This window comes from Aquarana catesbeiana, linkage group LG11, assembly GCF_042186555.1.
Source record: "Aquarana catesbeiana isolate 2022-GZ linkage group LG11, ASM4218655v1, whole genome shotgun sequence".
Taxonomy (NCBI): Eukaryota; Metazoa; Chordata; class Amphibia; order Anura; family Ranidae; genus Aquarana; species Aquarana catesbeiana.
In genome coordinates, this window is record NC_133334.1 from 24,110,091 (window position 1) to 24,129,531 (window position 19,441).

Consider the following 19,441-nt stretch of genomic DNA (forward strand, 5'->3'; position numbering starts at 1 on the left):
AGTTACAAAACACGCTGTTTGTAAGGAAGCTGTATCCTGTGAGACATAATGCCAAACAAACTGAAAAACAGATTTTTGGGTTTACATGCACTTTAAAAGAGACACCGTCATCAACCACTTCAGAAAGTGACAGTGTCCCCTGATACCTACCCATCCACACTCCCTCACCACCTCTTTGCTGCAGAAGTCCATTCTGGGTAGGCTTCTACATCTGAGCCTACTGGGAGAATGACATCACCACCCCCTCTACACATGGCAATGTTCATGCTTGGTAACTGACCGCTTAGACCCAAGAACTGTCATTTGGAGGTGGTTACGTGCTCCCTTCTGCCCAGAAGCTCCTTGGTGAAGGTCACAATCCCCCTGTAACCAGAAGCTCTAAGCAGTGTCACATGGAAGAGGTTACAAGCTTCCCTGTACCTGGAAGCTCCAAGCATGGTCATATGGTAGAGGTCACATTTTGCCCTCTACCCAGAAGCCCCAAGTTTGGTCACTTGCTCACCTGCAGCAAGCACTGTTACATGATGGAGGTCACATGTTGCCCTGTACCTGGAAACCCCAAGCACTGTTACATGATGGAGGTCACATGTTGCCCTGTACCTGGAAACCCCAAGCACTGTCATATGGTTGAGGTTCACATGCTCCCCTGTACCACTGTACTCAGAAGCCCCAAGCACTGTAACCTGGGATAGGTCATATGCTCCCCTTTACCCAGAAGCCCCAAGCACTGTCATATGGTGAAGGTCACATGCTCCCCTGTATCTGGAAGCCCCAAGCACTGTCATATGCTCCCCGTACCTGGAAGCTCCAAGCATTGTATGGTGGAGGTCACATGCTCCCCTGTACATGGAAGCCCCAAGCATTGTCATATGGGTGAGGTCACATGCTCCCCTGTACCACTGTACTCAGAAGCCCCAAGCACTGTAACCTGGGATAGGCTATATGCTCCCCTTTACCCAGAAGGCCCAAGCACTGTCATATGGTGGAGGTCACATGCTCTCCTGTACCTGGAAGATCCAAGCATTGTCATATGGGTGAGGTCACATGCACCACTGTACTCAGAAGCCCCAAGCTCTGTAACCTGGGATAGGCCATATGCTCTCCTTTACCCAGAAGCGCCAAGCACTGTCATATGGTGGAGGTCACATGCTCCCCTGTAACCTGGAAGCCTCAAGCACTGTCATATGGTGGAGGTCACATGCTCCCCTGTACCTGGAAGCTCCAAGCACTGTATGGTGGAGGTCACATGCTCTCAGCCTCAAGCACTGTCACATGGTGGAGGTCACATGCTCCCCTGTACCTAGAAGCCTCAAGTACTGTCACATGGTGGAGGTCACATGCTCCCCTGTACCTGGAAGCCCCAAGTACTGTCACATGGTGGAGGTCACATGCTTCCCTGTACCTGGAAGCCCCAAGTACTGTCACATGGTGGAAGTTACATGCTCCCCTGTACCTGGAAGCTCCAAGCACTGTATGGTGTAGGTCACATGCTCTCCTGTACCTGGAAGCCTCAAGCACTGTCACATGCTCCCCTGTACCTGGAAGCCTCAAGCATTGTCACATGGTGGAGGTCACATGCTCCCCTGTACCACTGTACTCAGAAGCCCCAAGCACTGTAACCTGGGATAGGCTATATGCTCCCCTTTACCCAGAAGGCCCAAGCACTGTCATATGGTGGAGGTCACATGCTCTCCTGTACCTGGAAGATCCAAGCACTGTATATGGTGGAGGTCACATACTCCCCTGTACCTGGAAGCCCCAAGCATTGTCATATGGGTGAGGTCACATGCACCACTGTACTCAGAAGCCCCAAGCTCTGTAACCTGGGATAGGCCATATGCTCTCCTTTACCCAGAAGCGCCAAGCACTGTCATATGGTGGAGGTCACATGCTCCCCTGTAACCTGGAAGCCTCAAGCACTGTCATATGGTGGAGGTCACATGCTCCCCTGTACATGGAAGCCCCAAGCATTGTCATGTGGGTGAGGTCACATGCTCCCCTGTACCACTGTACTCAGAAGCCCCAAGCACTGTAACCTGGGATAGGCTATATGCTCCCCTTTACCCAGAAGGCCCAAGCACTGTCATATGGTGGAGGTCACATGCTCTCCTGTACCTGGAAGATCCAAGCACTGTATATGGTGGAGGTCACATACTCCCCTGTACCTGGAAGCCCCAAGCATTGTCATATGGGTGAGGTCACATTCACAACTGTACTCAGAAGCCCCAAGCTCTGTAACCTGGGATAGGCCATATGCTCCCCTTTACCCAGAAGCGCCAAGCACTGTCATATGGTGGAGGTCACATGCTCCCCTGTAACCTGGAAGCCTCAAGCACTGTCATATGGTGGAGGTCACATGCTCCCCTGTACCTGGAAGCTCCAAGCACTGTATGGTGGAGGTCACATGCTCTCAGCCTCAAGTACTGTCACATGGTGGAGGTCACATGCTCCTCTGTACCTGGAAGCCCCAAGTACTGTCACATGGTGGAGGTCACATGCTCCCCTGTACCTGGAAGCCCCAAGTACTGTCACATGGTGGAAGTTACATGCTCCCCTGTACCTGGAAGCTCCAAGCACTGTATGGTGGAGGTCACATGCTCCCCTGTACCTGGAAGCCTCAAGCATTGTCACATGGTGGAGGTCACATGCTCCCCTGTACCTGGAAGCCTCAAGCATTGTCACATGGTGGAGGTCACATGCTCCCCTGTACCACTGTACTCAGAAGCCCCAAGCACTGTAACCTGGGATAGGCTATATGCTCCCCTTTACCCAGAAGGCCCAAGCACTGTCATATGGTGGAGGTCACATGCTCTCCTGTACCTGGAAGATCCAAGCACTGTATATGGTGGAGGTCACATACTCCCCTGTACCTGGAAGCCCCAAGCATTGTCATATGGGTGAGGTCACATGCACCACTGTACTCAGAAGCCCCAAGCTCTGTAACCTGGGATAGGCCATATGCTCTCCTTTACCCAGAAGCGCCAAGCACTGTCATATGGTGGAGGTCACATGCTCCCCTGTAACCTGGAAGCCTCAAGCACTGTCATATGGTGGAGGTCACATGCTCCCCTGTACCTGGAAGCTCCAAGCACTGTATGGTGGAGGTCACATGCTCTCAGCCTCAAGCACTGTCACATGATGGAGGTCACATGCTCCCCTGTACCTAGAAGCCTCAAGTACTGTCACATGGTGGAGGTCACATGCTCCCCTGTACCTGGAAGCCCCTAGTACTGTCACATGGTGGAGGTCACATGCTTCCCTGTACCTGGAAGCCCCAAGTACTGTCACATGGTGGAAGTTACATGCTCCCCTGTACCTGGAAGCTCCAAGCACTGTATGGTGTAGGTCACATGCTCTCCTGTACCTGGAAGCCTCAAGCACTGTCACATGCTCCCCTGTACATGGAAGCCCCAAGCATTGTCATGTGGGTGAGGTCACATGCTCCCCTGTACCACTGTACTCAGAAGCCCCAAGCACTGTAACCTGGGATAGGCTATATGCTCCCCTTTACCCAGAAGGCCCAAGCACTGTCATATGGTGGAGGTCACATGCTCTCCTGTACCTGGAAGATCCAAGCACTGTATATGGTGGAGGTCACATACTCCCCTGTACCTGGAAGCCCCAAGCATTGTCATATGGGTGAGGTCACATTCACAACTGTACTCAGAAGCCCCAAGCTCTGTAACCTGGGATAGGCCATATGCTCCCCTTTACCCAGAAGCGCCAAGCACTGTCATATGGTGGAGGTCACATGCTCCCCTGTAACCCTCAAGCACTGTCATATGGTGGAGGTCACATGCTCCCCTGTACCTGGAAGCTCCAAGCACTGTATGGTGGAGGTCACATGCTCTCAGCCTCAAGTACTGTCACATGGTGGAGGTCACATGCTCCTCTGTACCTGGAAGCCCCAAGTACTGTCACATGGTGGAGGTCACATGCTCCCCTGTACCTGGAAGCCCCAAGTACTGTCACATGGTGGAAGTTACATGCTCCCCTGTACCTGGAAGCTCCAAGCACTGTATGGTGGAGGTCACATGCTCCCCTGTACCTGGAAGCCTCAAGCATTGTCACATGGTGGAGGTCACATGCTCCCCTGTACCTGGAAGCCTCAAGCATTGTCACATGGTGGAGGTCACATGCTCCCCTGTACCTGGAAGCCTCAAGCATTGTCACATGGTGGAGGTCACATGCTCCCCTGTACCTGGAAGCCGCAAGCACGGTCACATGCTCCCCTGTACCTGGAAGCCCCAAGTACTGTCACATGGTGGAAGTTACATGCTCCCCTGTACCTGGAAGCTCCAAGCACTGTATGGTGGAGGTCACATGCTCCCCTGTACCTGGAAGTCCCACTGCATTAGAGCAACTAAGTGGAGAGATGGAGGGGGAGAGTGGATGAGTGAATATTCCTTGCCGAATAAAGAAAAAAAAACGAATGCAGCAGCCACATCTAAGAATTGGTAAGCTGCAATATAATAAATATTTGCTTTTGGGTTTAATAGCACTTTAAACTGTTGCCACTCATGCTTTGTTTGCCATTGAGAACAGCGTGGGTGGATCAGAAGAGCACAGATAATACTTTGTATATGTTTTCACACATAAAAGATACACAGTGTTCTTCAGCGACGTACATCACTGCAGTCACCCCTTCCATTGTCTCCCGTACTTAGGAACCAATTTTCGTTTATCAGCCTGATGTAAGAATGTCTATTGTATACGACACAAGTGGAGAAGCTGAAAGATGTTTATTTCCACCAGTGAAGTGGAGCATTAATATCCATATACTGCATTAAACCGTTCTGGATGTAGATCGATGGCGTGATATGATAATGTAACTCCGATTACAGCGATTATACAATCAGCAGACTGCTGTCATGTATATTTTATGCGCCTTTCTCTCCCTCTTCTCCCGACGAGGTTTTAAAACAAATTTTCATAACGAAATAGTAATTATTTACCAGCGTGAAGTCTTCTCTCGCTCATCCAAGATCTGACTTTACCAGGGCGGTGAACGGCTCGATATTTTAAGATCACAGCTAATGCCAAACTGCTAATGCGTTTCATCCCTTAACAGTTCCACCAGTGATGTCAAAATTTGTCAGATTAAAGCGGAACTTCAGTCATTTTTTTCATCTTTCCATGTATTAAATCTTCTGCCCTTGTTGTTGTTTTAACTTTGGATAGTAAAACATTTTTTTTTTACAGCCCAATTTTTTCTTGTCTGGTCATTAGCCTAGGCCAGTGATGGCGAACCTTGGCACCCCAGATGTTTTGGAACTACATTTCCCATGATGCTCATGCACTTTGTAGTGTAGCCGAGCATCATGGGAAATGTAGTTCCAAAACATCTGGGGTGCCAAGGTTTGCCATCACTGGCCAAGGGTTATGACATCATGCACAGCTCTCACTTTAATGAGAGTTTGCCAGGAAGAGAGGAGGGGGTGAGTCATAAGAGGGCCAATGAGAGCTGCAAAGCTGGAGGTGTGCCTCTGTCTTTGTAAATCCAGGAAGTGAACGGGCAGCAGCTTCAGCTGCCCACAGTTAAAATGACTGCAGCCAGACTCAGTGGAGGGAGATTTCTGCAGCATATTTGGCAAGTACAGAATCACAGTGCCTTGCAAAAGTATTTACCCCCTTGGCTTTTTACCTGTTTTGTTACATTACAGCCTTTGGTTCAATGTTTTTTTTAATCTGAATTATGTGATGGATATGGTTGCCACCTCATCCCTTTAAACCCAAACACATATTAATTACACAGGTTCTGTGGCTGATTAAGGTGGTAATTAAACTCACTTGGTGCCTTATATGCATTTAATTAGCCTCAGAACCTGTGTAATTCAAAGGTTTTAAAGGGATGAGGTGGCAACTCTAGTGATGGATCAGAACACAATAGTCTAAGTTGAAATAAAATTAGAAAAATATAGACATAAAACTATTTTTCAGAAATAAAAAACAGATAATTGGCATGTGTGTATGTATTCACCCCCTTTGTTATGAAGCCCATAAAAAGCTCTGGTGCAACCAATTACCTTCAGAAGTCACATAATTAGTGAAATGATGTCCACCTGTGTGCAATCTAAGTGTCACATGATCTGTCATTACATATACACACCTTTTTGAAAGGCCCCAGAGGCTGCAACACCTAAGCAAGAGGAACCACTAACCAAACACTGCCATGAAGACCAAGGAACTCTCCAAACAAATAAGGGACAATGTTGTTGAGAAATACAAGTCAGGGTTAGGTTATTAAAAAAATATCCAAATCTTTGATGATCCCTAGGAGCGCCATCAAATCTATCATAACCAAATGGAAATAACATGGCACAACAGCAAACCTGCCAAGAGACGGCCGCACACCAAAACTCACGGACCGGGCAAGGAGGGCATTAATCAGAGAGGAGCACAGAGACCTAAGGTAACCCTGGAGGAGCTGCAGAGTTCCACAGCAGAGACTGGAGTATCTGTACATAGGACGACAATAAGCCGTACGCTCCATAGAGTTGGTTTTTATGGCAGAGTGGCCAGAAGAAAGACATTACTTTCAGCAAAAAACAAAATGGCACGTTTTGAGTTTGTGAAAAGGCATGTGGGAGACTCCCAAAATGTATGGAGGAAGGTGCTCTGGTCTAATGAGACTAAAATTGAACTTTTTGGCCAAAGAAATGTCTGGCGCAAACCAAACACATCACATCACCCAAAAGAAAACCATCCCCACCGTGAAACATGGTGGTGGCAGCATCATTCTGTGGGGATGTTTTTCAGCAGTCGGGACTGGGAAACTGGTCAGAGTCGAGGGAAAGATGGATGGTGCTAAATACAGGGATATTCTTGAGCAAAACCTGTACCACTCTGTGTGTGATTTGAGGCTAGGACTGAGGTTCACCTTCCAGCAATGACCCCAAACACACTGCTAAAGCAACACTTGAGTGGTTTAAGGGGAAACATGTAAATGTGTTGGAATGGCCTAGTCAAAGCCCAGACCTCAATCCAATAGAAAATCTGTGGTCAGACTTAAAGATTGCTGTTCACAAGCGCAAACCATCCAACTTGAAGGAGCTGGAGCAGTTTTGCAAGGAGGAATGGGCAAAAATCCCAGTGGTAAGATGTGGCAAGATCATAGAGACTTATCCAAAGCGACTTGGAGCTGTGATAGCTGTAAAAAGTGGCTCTACAAAGTATTGACTTTAGGGGGGTGAATAGTTATGCACATTGACTTTTTCTGTTATTTTTGTCTTATTTGTTTGCTTCACAATTAAAAAAAAAAGTCTTCAAAGTTGTGGGCATGTTCTGTAAATTAAGTGATGCAAATCCTCAAAGAATCCATGTTAATACCAGGTTGTGAGACAACAAAACACGAAAAATGCCAAGGGGGTGAATACTTTTGGAAAGCACTGTATATATAAAATAATATGCAAAGTGGTTGGAGGGAAGCTTCATAATGGCAAAGATGTTTTTATTACAAATTATGTGAGCCGACTGCAGTTCCTCTTTAAGTAGCAAAACAAAGCGTCGCCGCGGTTCGTTAAGTAATTTGCAAATTTAGGATAATTTAGAGATTTAATAGGGAATGTTACGGTCAGGATATAATGGAAGTTTTTTTTTTTTTTTTTACTAAAACTAAAACCACGTTAATAATAAATGAGACATATGGAGATGTTAAATCTGAGATAATGTCTAGACTCCTTTTTCATCGCTTTTATGATATTATGGCGAGATGTGGGGTATGAGCGCGCTCTGTGTGCGGTGTATATTATCTGCCAAAGTGGGATAAAAGGAGAATAAAATGCAGTTTTGTTTGATTGTTACCTCACTTTTCTTGCAGTATTAAAGCTAAATTCTAGGCAAATAGCTATAAACACAAATGAAATACAATTAAAGCCCATCTCCGGGCAAAAAAAAAAAAAGTTTTGCCATGCAGTGGGCCTAAGCCCACTTGGACAGGTCAACTGCTTGTTTTGTCTTGGGGTGAACAGAAAGCTTATAGTCACCTGATCCTCCGTTCCACCGGAAAACATTGCTCCCCCATGGTCCAACGGCGGACTGTTCCCGGTCTCTGGAGTCTACTCTGGGCATGATGATCTCAGGAACAGTCCACAACTCAAGACCGCTGGAGTGCGGGGGTGCCGGACCGGTCTTGTGCTAGAAGGATCGGTGGATTAGGTAAGTATATCTCCCTTCTCTCCCCTAGACAAAAACCGAGAAGTTAAAGTACAACTGTAGGCAAAACTTTTTTTTTCATCGTGGATAGAGTAAGGAAGAGTTATAACGCCTGTCAGATTTTTTTTTTTTTATTACCATCTGTGTCCCATTGCAAATATTTCCCTTCACTTCCTGTCCCATAGCTAAACAGGAAGTGAGAGGAAATCCCTACAAATTAAGGGAATTCCTTGGGGAGAACCAGAACTAGATTCTGCCTCTATTACTTTTCTGGGGGCAACCCAAAATTTGGGATTTTCTTTTACTTTCGCTTTCAATGATCATGTTAAACAGGACAGATAGAGAGGGTGATCTCCCTAATGGGGGCACAGACAGCAATAAAAATGTACAGGGGTTCTAATCCCTCTCCACTCTATCCAAAACTTAAAACAAGTTTTGCCTTTAGTTATACTTTAACTCTGCCGGCGATCTCTTTCCACAACTTCCTGGATTCCTTGCATGCTTTGCAGCTTCTCCTCTTTTTCCAGGACTACATATCCCATGGTACCTTGCTGCCTGCAAACAGTAATTACTGTACTGATTCCACCACTTGAAATGCCTCCTCTCAGCACCTCTGGAAGCAAGCCCAGATCTAGGTTGATGCTGGGGGCTGGGCGCCCCCCCCCCCCCCCCAGGTTTTAGTTGTGCTACTCCACCCCCCAGCATTTTAGTTGCTACCCCCACCCCCCCAGGATTTTAGTTTTGTTTACTCCTCACTCTCCACCCCCCTCCCAGGATTTTACTTGCGCTAACCTCCACCAGGATTTTAATGGCTTTACCCCCCCCCCCCAGGATTTTAGATGCACCACACATTTACTTCCTTGAATTCTGTGACACATAGACGGTATGCCCTGTGTGTGTCACACAATTCACAGAGCCTGCCTTCAGAGGTGCTGAGAGAAGGCGTTTCAGGAGGCGGAGCCTGTACAGGGATGACTGCTTGCAGGCAGTAGGGTACCATGGGATATGTAGTCCTTAAAAATAGAGACGCTGCAGAGCATGCAGGGAATTCAGGAAGTTGTGGAAAGAGATCCCCGCAGACAGGCAGTACTTAACATGAAAGGAGATTTTTCAAGTAAGTTTACATTGGATTGTCAGGAATAACTATTGTTTGTATTATTGCAATGCTGATGTTATAAAATAAAGGTGTGTGTTGTGACCATAGAACAGGCATCACTAAATGGTGGACCACAGTCTGAAAACGGACCGAATGACAGTCCTACCCGGACCGCGGCTCCACCACTTAGCGTCCTGGAATACCCTTCTCCCAGCCGATAACATCCTTCCCTTGCTGCCACTACAGCATTCATCCTATAGAAGACATGTCCGGATAGAAGGCCTGACATGTCCGGGCAGAGGGAGGGACATGCGAGACGCGCTTTTCAAGTTAACAAGCTGGTGGTTTACCGCTAGAATGCAGGGTGGTCATAGCAACCAATCGCCTTCCTTTTTAACATAAAAAGCATATCCTTCATGTCACGCCCCCTGTCCGAACATGCCACGCCTTCTACCTTCTGTGTAAGGTAGGATCGATTGGAGGATTGTTGTAAAGGAGGAAATGTAATGTAAAGGGAGGGGGCATGCACATGAAGGGGAGCTGTGAAGGGGACAAGGAAACCCCCAGAAAAGGGGGAGGGGGCTGTGAAGGGGACAAGGAAACCCCCAAAAAAGGGGAGGGGGCTGTGAAGGAGACAGATGAAAGTAAGGGGTAAGCTTTGAAGCGGACAGATAAAAATAAGGGGGGAGCTTTGAGGGAACTGAGATTGAAAGTAAGAGGGAGCTTTGAAGGGGGACTGGGATGAAGGTAAGGGAGGGGGCTGTAAAGTAGACTGGGGTGCCAGGAAGGGGAGTTGTGAAGGGGATTGGGGTGCAAGTAAGGAAGGATACAAGTTAGGGGGAGCTGTGAAGAGGACAGGTGAATGTAAGGGGTGGGGCCTGTAAAGTGGTTTGGGGTGCAAAGAAGGGGGCTGAAATGCAAGGGGGGCTGTAAAGGGGACTGATGTGCAAGGAAGGGGGGGCTGTGTAGGGGACTAGGATTCAAATAAGGGGGACTGTGAAGGAGACTGGGATGAAAGGAAGAGGGGCTGAGGACACTGATGTAAAGGGTGGAGGTCTGTAATGTAAGGTGGGGGGGGGCTGTGATTGTGAAGGGGGACAAAGGACATTTAAGTAAAGAAGGCGCTGTGATGTAAACGGGGGCTATGATGTAAAATGGCTGGACTTGGATGCAAAGGGGGGCTGTGATGTTAAGAAGGGGGCTATATTGTATAGGGGGGTTCGCAATGTAAAAGGAGGAAGGGGGGGGCTGTGATGTGAAGAAGGGGCTATATTGTATAGGGGGGTTCGCAATGTAAAAGGAGGAGGGGGGGGGGGGGGCTGTGATGTGAAGAAGGGGCTATATTGTATAGGGGGGGTTCGCAATGTAAAAGGAGGAAGGGGGGGCTGTGATGTGAAGAAACCAAGTCAGAGCACAAACACTCGGACCTCGGCTGGATGAAAAGTTTAATGACCGGACCTCCATGAATTTTAATTCAATACCCCCAACATAGAACATCTTTAGACCCTTAATCAAAGTCGAAAATTGTTGGGGGAAAAAAAAAAAGGGGGGGGGGGTTTCTCGGTATCATTGCTTTAAACCAAAAACATGAATATTTTCCAAATAACACTCTACAGTATTTGTTTGGCTGGCTGGCGTGCGTTGGCAGATGAATTCCCCCGCACTCATCCTGTTTTTCTCTTTTGTTCCAGGGAGGAGCGATACAAAACAAGAAGTCCAAGCGTTGTCTGGAACTTCAAGAAAACAGCGACAATGAGTTCGGCTATCAGCTGGTGCTTCAGAAATGCAGCGGACAGAAATGGAGCATTACAAACTTTCACAAAAGTATAGTGACATAGCGGAGCGCACGCACGCGCGCAAGGCCTGTCCGATCCCTCCTCCCCCTCCCGCAGGGGGGGCGCTGTACAGTACAGCTCAGCACAGACCAGGTTCTCTTTACACTACTTGATTCCTTTGCTACCGTGTAGCAAAAAAAAAAAAACGTCAGACCTTTGCCTGCTGTACTTTTTTTTTTTTTTCTAGGGGCGAGCGTGCGGACTGGTTCAGGGGCTTTAGAGTTTTTATTTCAGAATATTTTATGATGTTTTTAGATTGGGTTTGAATGGTGGGGGTGACGGTGGAATATATTGAGATATTTTGCAACTTTACAAAATGTAAATAAGTTACAAAATTGAAGATATTTATATCTGACAATAAATTTTATGGATTTAAAACTTGGCGTGTTTTTTTTTTTTTTTGCATTGGAAGGTACGCTTCATTCAGGAGAAATTAAACTTTGGAATGTAGACATGAAGGCTTCAGCTCACCCCCCCTTTATGTCAGCAATCTAGGAACCCCTTTTGCTGTCTCTCTAACCCTCATTCCAGTATCCAAGTGGATCTCACCCTACACCAGTGATGGCGAACCTTGGCACTCCAGATGTTTTGGAACTACATTTCCCATGATGCTCTGGCACTCTGCAGTGTAGTTGAGCATCATGGGAAATGTAGTTCCAAAACATCTGGGGAGCCAAGGTTCACCATCACTGCTCTATGCTGACCACCAATGCTTGGGGCATAAGGGAAAAGGATATTTAGTACCTCCGGCCACCAATGTTTAGGGCAGAAGCAGAAAAGATATTTAGTGCCATTGACCACCAAGGTTTGGGGCATCAGAAAAAAAAAAAAGGGGGGGGGGGGGGGCAAGCTCTAGTGCCACTGACAACCAAAACATGGGAGAGGAGGGGGAGGATTATTTTGCCTTTTGCTAAACAAATTATCTTTTGTCCGGAGTTTTTACAGTGCCTTGAAAAAGTATTCATACCCCTTGAAATTTTCCACATTTTGTCATATTAAAATCAAAAACCTAAAATGTATTTTATTGGGATTTTATGTGATAGACCAACACAAAGTGACACATAATTGTGAAGTGGAAGGAAAATGATAAATGGTTTTCAACATTTTTTACAAATAAATATGTGAAAAGTGTGGGGGGGCATTTGTATGGCGCCCCCCTGAGGAAATACTTTGTAGAACCACCTTTCTCTGCAATTACAGCTGCGAGTCTTTTTGGGGATGTCTCTATCAGCTTTGCACATCTAGAGAGGGACATTTTTGCCCAATCTTTGCTAAATAACTCAAGCTCTGTCAGATTGGATGGAGAGCGTCTGTGAATAGCAATTTTCTTGCCACAGATTCTCAATTGGATTAAGGTCTGGACTGTGACTGGGCCATTCTAACACATTAATATGCTTTGATCTAAACAATTCCATTGTAGCTCTTAACATGTTTTCTTGTAAGATTGTCCTGTATTTGGCTCCATCCATCTTCCCATCAACTCTGACCAGCTTCCCTGTCCCTGCTCAAGAAAAGTATCCCCACAACATGATGCTGCCACCACCATGTTTCACGGTGGGGATGGTGTGTTCAGGGTGATGCAGTGTTAGTTTTCTACCACACATAGCGTTTTGTCTTTAGGCCAAAAATACAATTTTGGTCTCATCTGACCAGATCACCTTCTTCCACATGTTTGCTGTGTCCTCCACATGGCTTCTCACAAACTGCAAACAGGACTTCTTATGACTTTCTTTCAGCAATGTCTTTCTTCTTGTCACTCTTCCATAAAGACCAGATTTGTGGAGAACACGACTAATAGTTGTCCTGTGGACAGATTCTCCCACCTGAGCTGTGGATCTCTGCAGCTCCTCCAGAGTTACCATGGACCTGTTAGCTGCTTCTCTGATGAATGCTCTCCTTGCCCGGCCGGTCAGTTTAGGTGGACGGCCATGTCTTGGTAGGTTTACAGTTGTGCCATACTCTTTCCATTTTCGGATAATGGAAAAGCTATGCTATGTGAAAAGTTCAAAGCTTGGGATATTTTTTTTTATAACCTAACCCTGCTTTAAAACGTCTCCACACCTGTATCCCTGACCTGTATGGTGTGTTCCTTGGCCTTCATAGTGCTGTTTGTTCACTAAGGTTCTCTACCAAACCTCTGAGGGCTTCACAGAACTTCTGTATTTATACTGGGATTAAAGGACATACAGGTGGACTCTATTTACTAATTAGGCGACTTCTGAAGGCAATTGGTTCCACTAGATTTTAGTTAGGGGTATCAGAGTAAAGAGTGGCTGAATACAAATGCCCCCCCACACTTTTCACATATTTATTTGTAAAAAATGTTGAAAAACATTTATCATTTTCCTTCCACTTCACAATTATGTGCCACTTTGTGTTGGTCTATCACATAAAATCCCAATAAAATACATTTACGTTTTGGGTTGCAACATGACAACATGTGGAAAATTTCAAAGGGTATGAATACTTTTTCAAGGCACTGTACATGTGTCTGCTAGATTACAGCTTAAGGCACAGCAGTTGCCGCAGCATACGTATGCAATGTACACTGCAAGTTAGTTCAGGCTTTAATTTAACCATGAACCCTTTTTTATATACAGTGGGAACGGAAAGTATTCAGACCCCCTTACATTTTTCACTCTTTGTTATATTGCAGCCATTTGTTAAAATCATTTAAGTTCATTATTTTCCTCATTAATGTACACACAGCACCCCATATTGTACACACAGCACCCCATATTGACAGAAAACACAGAATTGTTGACATTTTTGCAGATTTATTAAAAAAGAAAAACTGAAATATCACATGGTCCTAAGTATTCAGACCCTTTGCTCAGTATTTAGTAGAAGCTCCTTTTGATCTAATACAGCCATGAGTCTTTTTGGGAAAGATGCAACAAGTTTTTCACACCTGGATTTGGGGATCCTCTGCCATTCCTCCTTGCAGATCCTCTCCAGTTCTGTCAGGGGGGATGGTAAACGTTGGTGGACGGCCATTTTTAGGTCTCTCCAGAGATGCTCAATTGGGTTTAAGTCAGGGCTCTGGCTGGGCCATTCAAGAACAGTCACGGAGTTGTTGTGAAGCCACTCCTTCATTATTTTAGCTGTGTGCTTAGGGTCATTGTCTTGTTGGAAGGTAAACCTTCGGCCCAGTCTGAGGTCCTGAGCACTCTGGAGAAGGTTTTCATCCAGGATATCCCTGTACTTGGCCGCATTCATCTTTCCCTTGATTGCAACCAGTCGTCCTGTCCCTGCAGCTGAAAAACTCCCCCACAGCATGATGCTGCCACCACCATGCTTCACTGTTGGGACTGTATTGGACAGGTGATGAGCAGTGCCTGGTTTTCTCCACACATACCGCTTAGAATTAAGGCCAAAAAGTTCTATCTTGGTCTCATCAGACCAGAGAATCTTATTTCTCACCATTTTGGAGTCCTTCGGGTGTTTTTTAGCAAACTCCATGCGGGCTTTCATGTGTCTTGCACTGAGGAGAGGCTTCCGTCGGGCCACTCTGCCATAAAGCCCCGACTAGTGGAGGGCTGCAGTGATGGTTGACTTTCTACAACTTTCTCCCATCTCCCGACTGCATCTCTGGAGCTCAGCCACAGTGATCTTTGGGTTCTTCTTTACCTCTCTCACCAAGGCTCTTCTCCCCCGATAGCTCAGTTTGGTCGGACGGCCAGCTCTAGGAAGGGTTCTGGTCATCCCAAACGTCTTCCATTTAAGGATTATGGAGACCACTGTGCTCTTAGGAACCTTAAGTGCAGCAGAATTTTTTTGTAACCTTGTCCAGATCTGTGCCTTGCCACAATTCTGTCTCTGAGCTCTTCAGGCAGTTCCTTTGACCTCATGATTCTCATTTGCTCTGACATGCACTGTGAGCTGTAAGGTCTTATATAGACAGGTGTGTGGTTTTCCTAATCAAGTCCAATCAGTATAATCAAACACAGCTGGACTCAAATGAAGGTGTAGAACCATCTCAAGGATGATCAGAAGAAATGGACAGCACCTGAGTTAAATATATGAGTGTCACAGCAAAGGGTCTGAATACTTAGGACCATGTGATATTTCAGTTTTTCTTTTTTAATAAATCTGCAAAAATGTCAACAATTCTGTGTTTTCTGTCAATATGGGGTGCTGTGTGTACAATATGGGGTGCTGTGTGTACATTAATGAGGAAAAAAATGAACTTAAATGATTTTAGCAAATGGCTGCAATATAACAAAGAGTGAAAAATTTAAGGGGGTCTGAATACTTTCTATCCCGTGTGTGTGTTTGAAAAATAGGCCTGGTCCTTAAGTGGTTAATAAAATTAAGTAAAACATAAATAAAATAATGAAAAAAAAGGGTTTTAAATTAATAAAATAAAAAATATTAAAAGGACCCCCTTCATGCAAGCACATTTGTATGTAAACATATTCCGTATCGCTGCCCTCGCTGAAATAATTCAGGGCTATTAGTTACAGTTAATCCTAAAATGATGGGCTGTAAAGGGTTGGTAAAGCTTTGCTTGTATGATTAATTTTAATTGTTCGGTGTTTCACAGCCACACACAGTTTTAATGCGCGATAAATTTGTTATTTAGTCTCCACAGACTCGTCTTTGGAGTTTTGCCAAAAATGGGAATTAAAGCGGTATTAAACCCAAAACCACAAATGTCATATACTGCAGCTTACCAATCATTAGATGTAGCAGCTGCATTAGTTTTCTTTTTTTTTTTTTTTTTTTTTAGTCTTTTCCCCCCTCCGTTTTCTCCTGGTGATCTGCCCAGTAACACACCTCCTGTATTAGAGCGCCCCCCCCCCACTCTGAATGGAGCACAGGGGGGGGGCACCTTTGGACAGCAGCATTGTCAGTCTGGGGGAGGGGAGTGTTGGGTACTAGCAGATTTAGTTAAGCAATCAATCCCAACCAGTGCCCACAATTGCCACCAATCAGTGGCCATTAGTGATGCCAGTCAGTGCTGCCCATTAGTGCCACCTATCTGTGCCCTTCAGTGCTGCCTCATCAGTGAAGGAGAAAAATTTCTTATTTACAAAATTTACTGACAAACTAAGAAAAACTTTTTTTTTTCCATATTTTTGGTCTTTTTTTTTAGAAAAAAAAAAAACAAAAAAAACATGGAGTGATTAAATACCACCAAAAGAAAGCTCTATTTTTGTAAAGAAAATTATACAAATTTCACATGCTTACAGTGTAGCATGACCGTGCAATTGTCATTCACAGTCAGTGGTAAAGGGTTTGTCTTTTACCTGTAACTACTACGTCTGCAGGAGCACTTGTTCTGTTGAAAAACAACTGACTTAGTGGATGGATCACCAGGTGAATATAGAAGAAAGCCTAAAAATGAAAAAATGAATGCAGCTGTCACATCGAAGAACGGGTAAGCTGCAATATAATATTTGCTTTTACTTCGTATACACAGCAGGTGTGATAAACAGTTGTGCAAATATTGGGAAACATAAAAAACATCTTTTTTTCCCCCTCCGGGTTCTCTGCTTGCTGAAGAATATGGTTTGTCTGTATTTGGGGGGGTGTTAAAGCGTTATTAAACCCACAAATAGAGAATGTATTCTATGCAGCTTGCCAATTATTCGATGTAGTGGCTGCACTTGTTTTGTTTTCTTTTTTTTTTTTTTTTTTCGCACCTGGTGATCAGACCAGTAAGGCTGGCCATACATTATACAATTTTCTTCTACAACTTTCCTTTAGATTTACCAAAACCATTTAATATATGAGGTCAAACCTAAAGACTTTCAATTTGTATACAATCAGGCAGGCTCTTGCACTACATAGATGAAGGTGAATCTAAAGAAAATGGAAGAAGAAATTTGTATGGTGTATGGCCAGCTTAAGTCTGTAATTATTCAACTTCTACAACAGACCAAGCTGTCCTGCAAAAGTGGCATTTAGATGAACGAGACAAACCATTTATCACTGACCGGGTATACTTACAATGATCAGTTTTTACTAAAGTATAACCAAAAAGGCAAAACTTTTTATTTTTTGATTTTTTTTGGAGTGGAGATGGATTAGAACCCCTGTCAGTTCTGATTGCTGTCTGTGCCCCAATGAGGGAGATTCTTCCCCTCTATTTGTCCTGTTTACCATTTTTATTAGAAGTCAAAGAAAGTCCCATGTTTTGAGTAGAGGGGGAAATCTTCCAATGGGGACACTAGTTGGGGGGATTCCCTCACTTTGGAGGATTTCCTCTCACTTCCTGTTTTGGTCATTGGACAGGAAATGAAGGGAAAATTCCCTGATGGGGCGCATGGATGGCAAAAGCAAACCTGGCAGGGGTTACTCCCTTACCCTATCCAAAATGAGAGAAAAAAAAAAAAAAGCCCATAGTTTGACTTCAAATGTAAAACCTTTATCCCAGGAGGAAAAAAAAAAAACTGTTGCTGTAACTGCACAAAAAGTGTGAGCTGAAATTCAGCTTTAACCTCTTCAAATGAAGGCTGGGCAGTGCGGCTCTCGTTCTGGGTGGTCTTCATATGATGGCCGCCCAGAACGACCGCTCTCGCACACTGGTGGAGGGCGCACAGTGCGGCGATCTGCTAGGACACGGCGCGATCCCGATCTGTGTAAAGAGCCGTGGCTCTTTAACCATGTGATCGGCTGTGTCCAATCACAGCTGATCACATGTAAAACACGGAGATGGTGGTAATAGGCGCTCCTCGCCTCACACTGATAGTGTGAGGAGAGGAGAGCCGATCAGCGGCATCTCCTCACAGAGGACATCTAGGGATGTAATCAGGGCACTGATCATCAGTGCCCTGATTACAATTAACTGCCACCAGTGCCAGAACCGTGTGCCCACCACTGCCAGCAATAAGTGGTCATTAGTGATGCCAGTCAGTGCTGCCCATCAATGCTCATCAATGCCACCCATCAGTGCTGCCCCATCAATCCTCAATGCCAACCAGTGCCACCTATCTGTGCCCATCAGTGCCACCTATCTGTGCCCATCAGTGAAGGAGAAAAATTACTTTTTACAAAATTTACTGACAGAATCTAAGAAAAAAAATGGTTTTCAAAATTTTTTTTTTTTTTTTTAGAAAAAAAAAAAAAAAAAAAAAAAAAAAAACATGGAGTGATTAAATACCACCAAAAGAAAGCTGCTCTATTTGTGTGAAGAAAATGATACGAATTTCACATGCTTACAGTGTAGCATGACCACGCAATTGTCATTCAAAGTGCGACAGCGCTGAAAGCTGGAAAATGGCCTGGGCAGGAAGGGGGTGCAAGTGCTCGGTTGGAGTTGGTTAAAGTGGAACTTTAAAAAAAAAAAAAAAAAAATGAAGTCCTGCTAGATGATGACCCCAGGCTGGCCCCTTTTGCAGATGTAGCTATGTAAAACATTAAAAATACAGTAAGTGCCTATACTTTTTAAAATCCTGTCTTGCCCTGCTCTGCACATGCTCAGTCACTCTCCATTTTTGGCTTCGTGCCGAAAATCAAAACCATTAGAGTCCGGATCTGCTGACAGACTAAAGGCTCTGAGCTTCAGCAAAATGGCAGCCTCCAGGAAGAAGAAACAGGAGCAATGCTGGAGGCAATTTACAGCACACGCTAATTTTGTTAGCGTAATTACTAATGTGGAATGTATGTTCCTTGCTAAAGAACATTATTTGTTAACAAGTTGTTACAGGTAAAGTTCCACTTTAACCACTTGATGCCCAATCTATAGTCGAAAGACGGTTACAGCTTGGGCTAAGGTTGCTGGAAGGGCTACATGCATCTCCTCACACTGCCGCACGCTCTCTGTGATCGCCAAGTCCTTGGGATCCCGATCCCAGGCCTTTACCATGTGATCAGCTGTCAGCCAATGACAGCTGATCACATGATGTAAACAGAAGCCGGTATAGATAGCTTCCTTTTATGCCATCCATTAAATACAATTGCATAGCTCCCAACTGTCCCGGATTTCGAGGGACTGTCCCTGATTTGGAGCAATGTCCCTCTGTCCCTCATTCCCCCTCATTTGTCCCTCATTTTGCTCTGATCTATATAGTTGTATATAAAATGCACTTTTTATCTATCAAAAAGTGTTTCCCAGTGCTAAACCTTTCATCTGATTTCTAAATTGCTGCATTTGTAAATTCCAAAAGCCAATATAAAGGAATAGTAGTGGTTAAAAAAAAACAAAAAAACTTGTGTTTTTAACCAAATCTTGCTTTTTTTTTTTTTTTTTTTGTACAATTCTCCTTTAAAGGGGTGGGGCCAGGGGGTGTGTCCTATGATTGCATTCTTTTGCTGATAGGTGCCCCTCATTCCCATCTCAAAAAGATGGGAGGTATGCAATTGTGTTGCTAGCTGTGATTGGTCTGCATGATCACATGGTACAGACAGG

The 19,441-nt window shown here is 45.0% G+C and overlaps 1 protein-coding gene across 1 annotated transcript in view; it reads left to right on the forward strand.

Moving 5' to 3' along the window:
- The window catches only part of GALNT18 (polypeptide N-acetylgalactosaminyltransferase 18), a 505,691-nt gene extending 494,228 nt beyond the window's left edge, over nucleotides 1-11,463 (forward strand). Inside the window, exon 11 of the mRNA XM_073604079.1 lies at nucleotides 10,942-11,463. Coding sequence (XP_073460180.1) covers nucleotides 10,942-11,088 — 147 coding nt within the window. The 3' untranslated portion in view covers nucleotides 11,089-11,463. The remainder of the gene's footprint in view (nucleotides 1-10,941) is intronic.
- The last annotated feature ends 7,978 nt before the right edge of the window (nucleotides 11,464-19,441 follow it).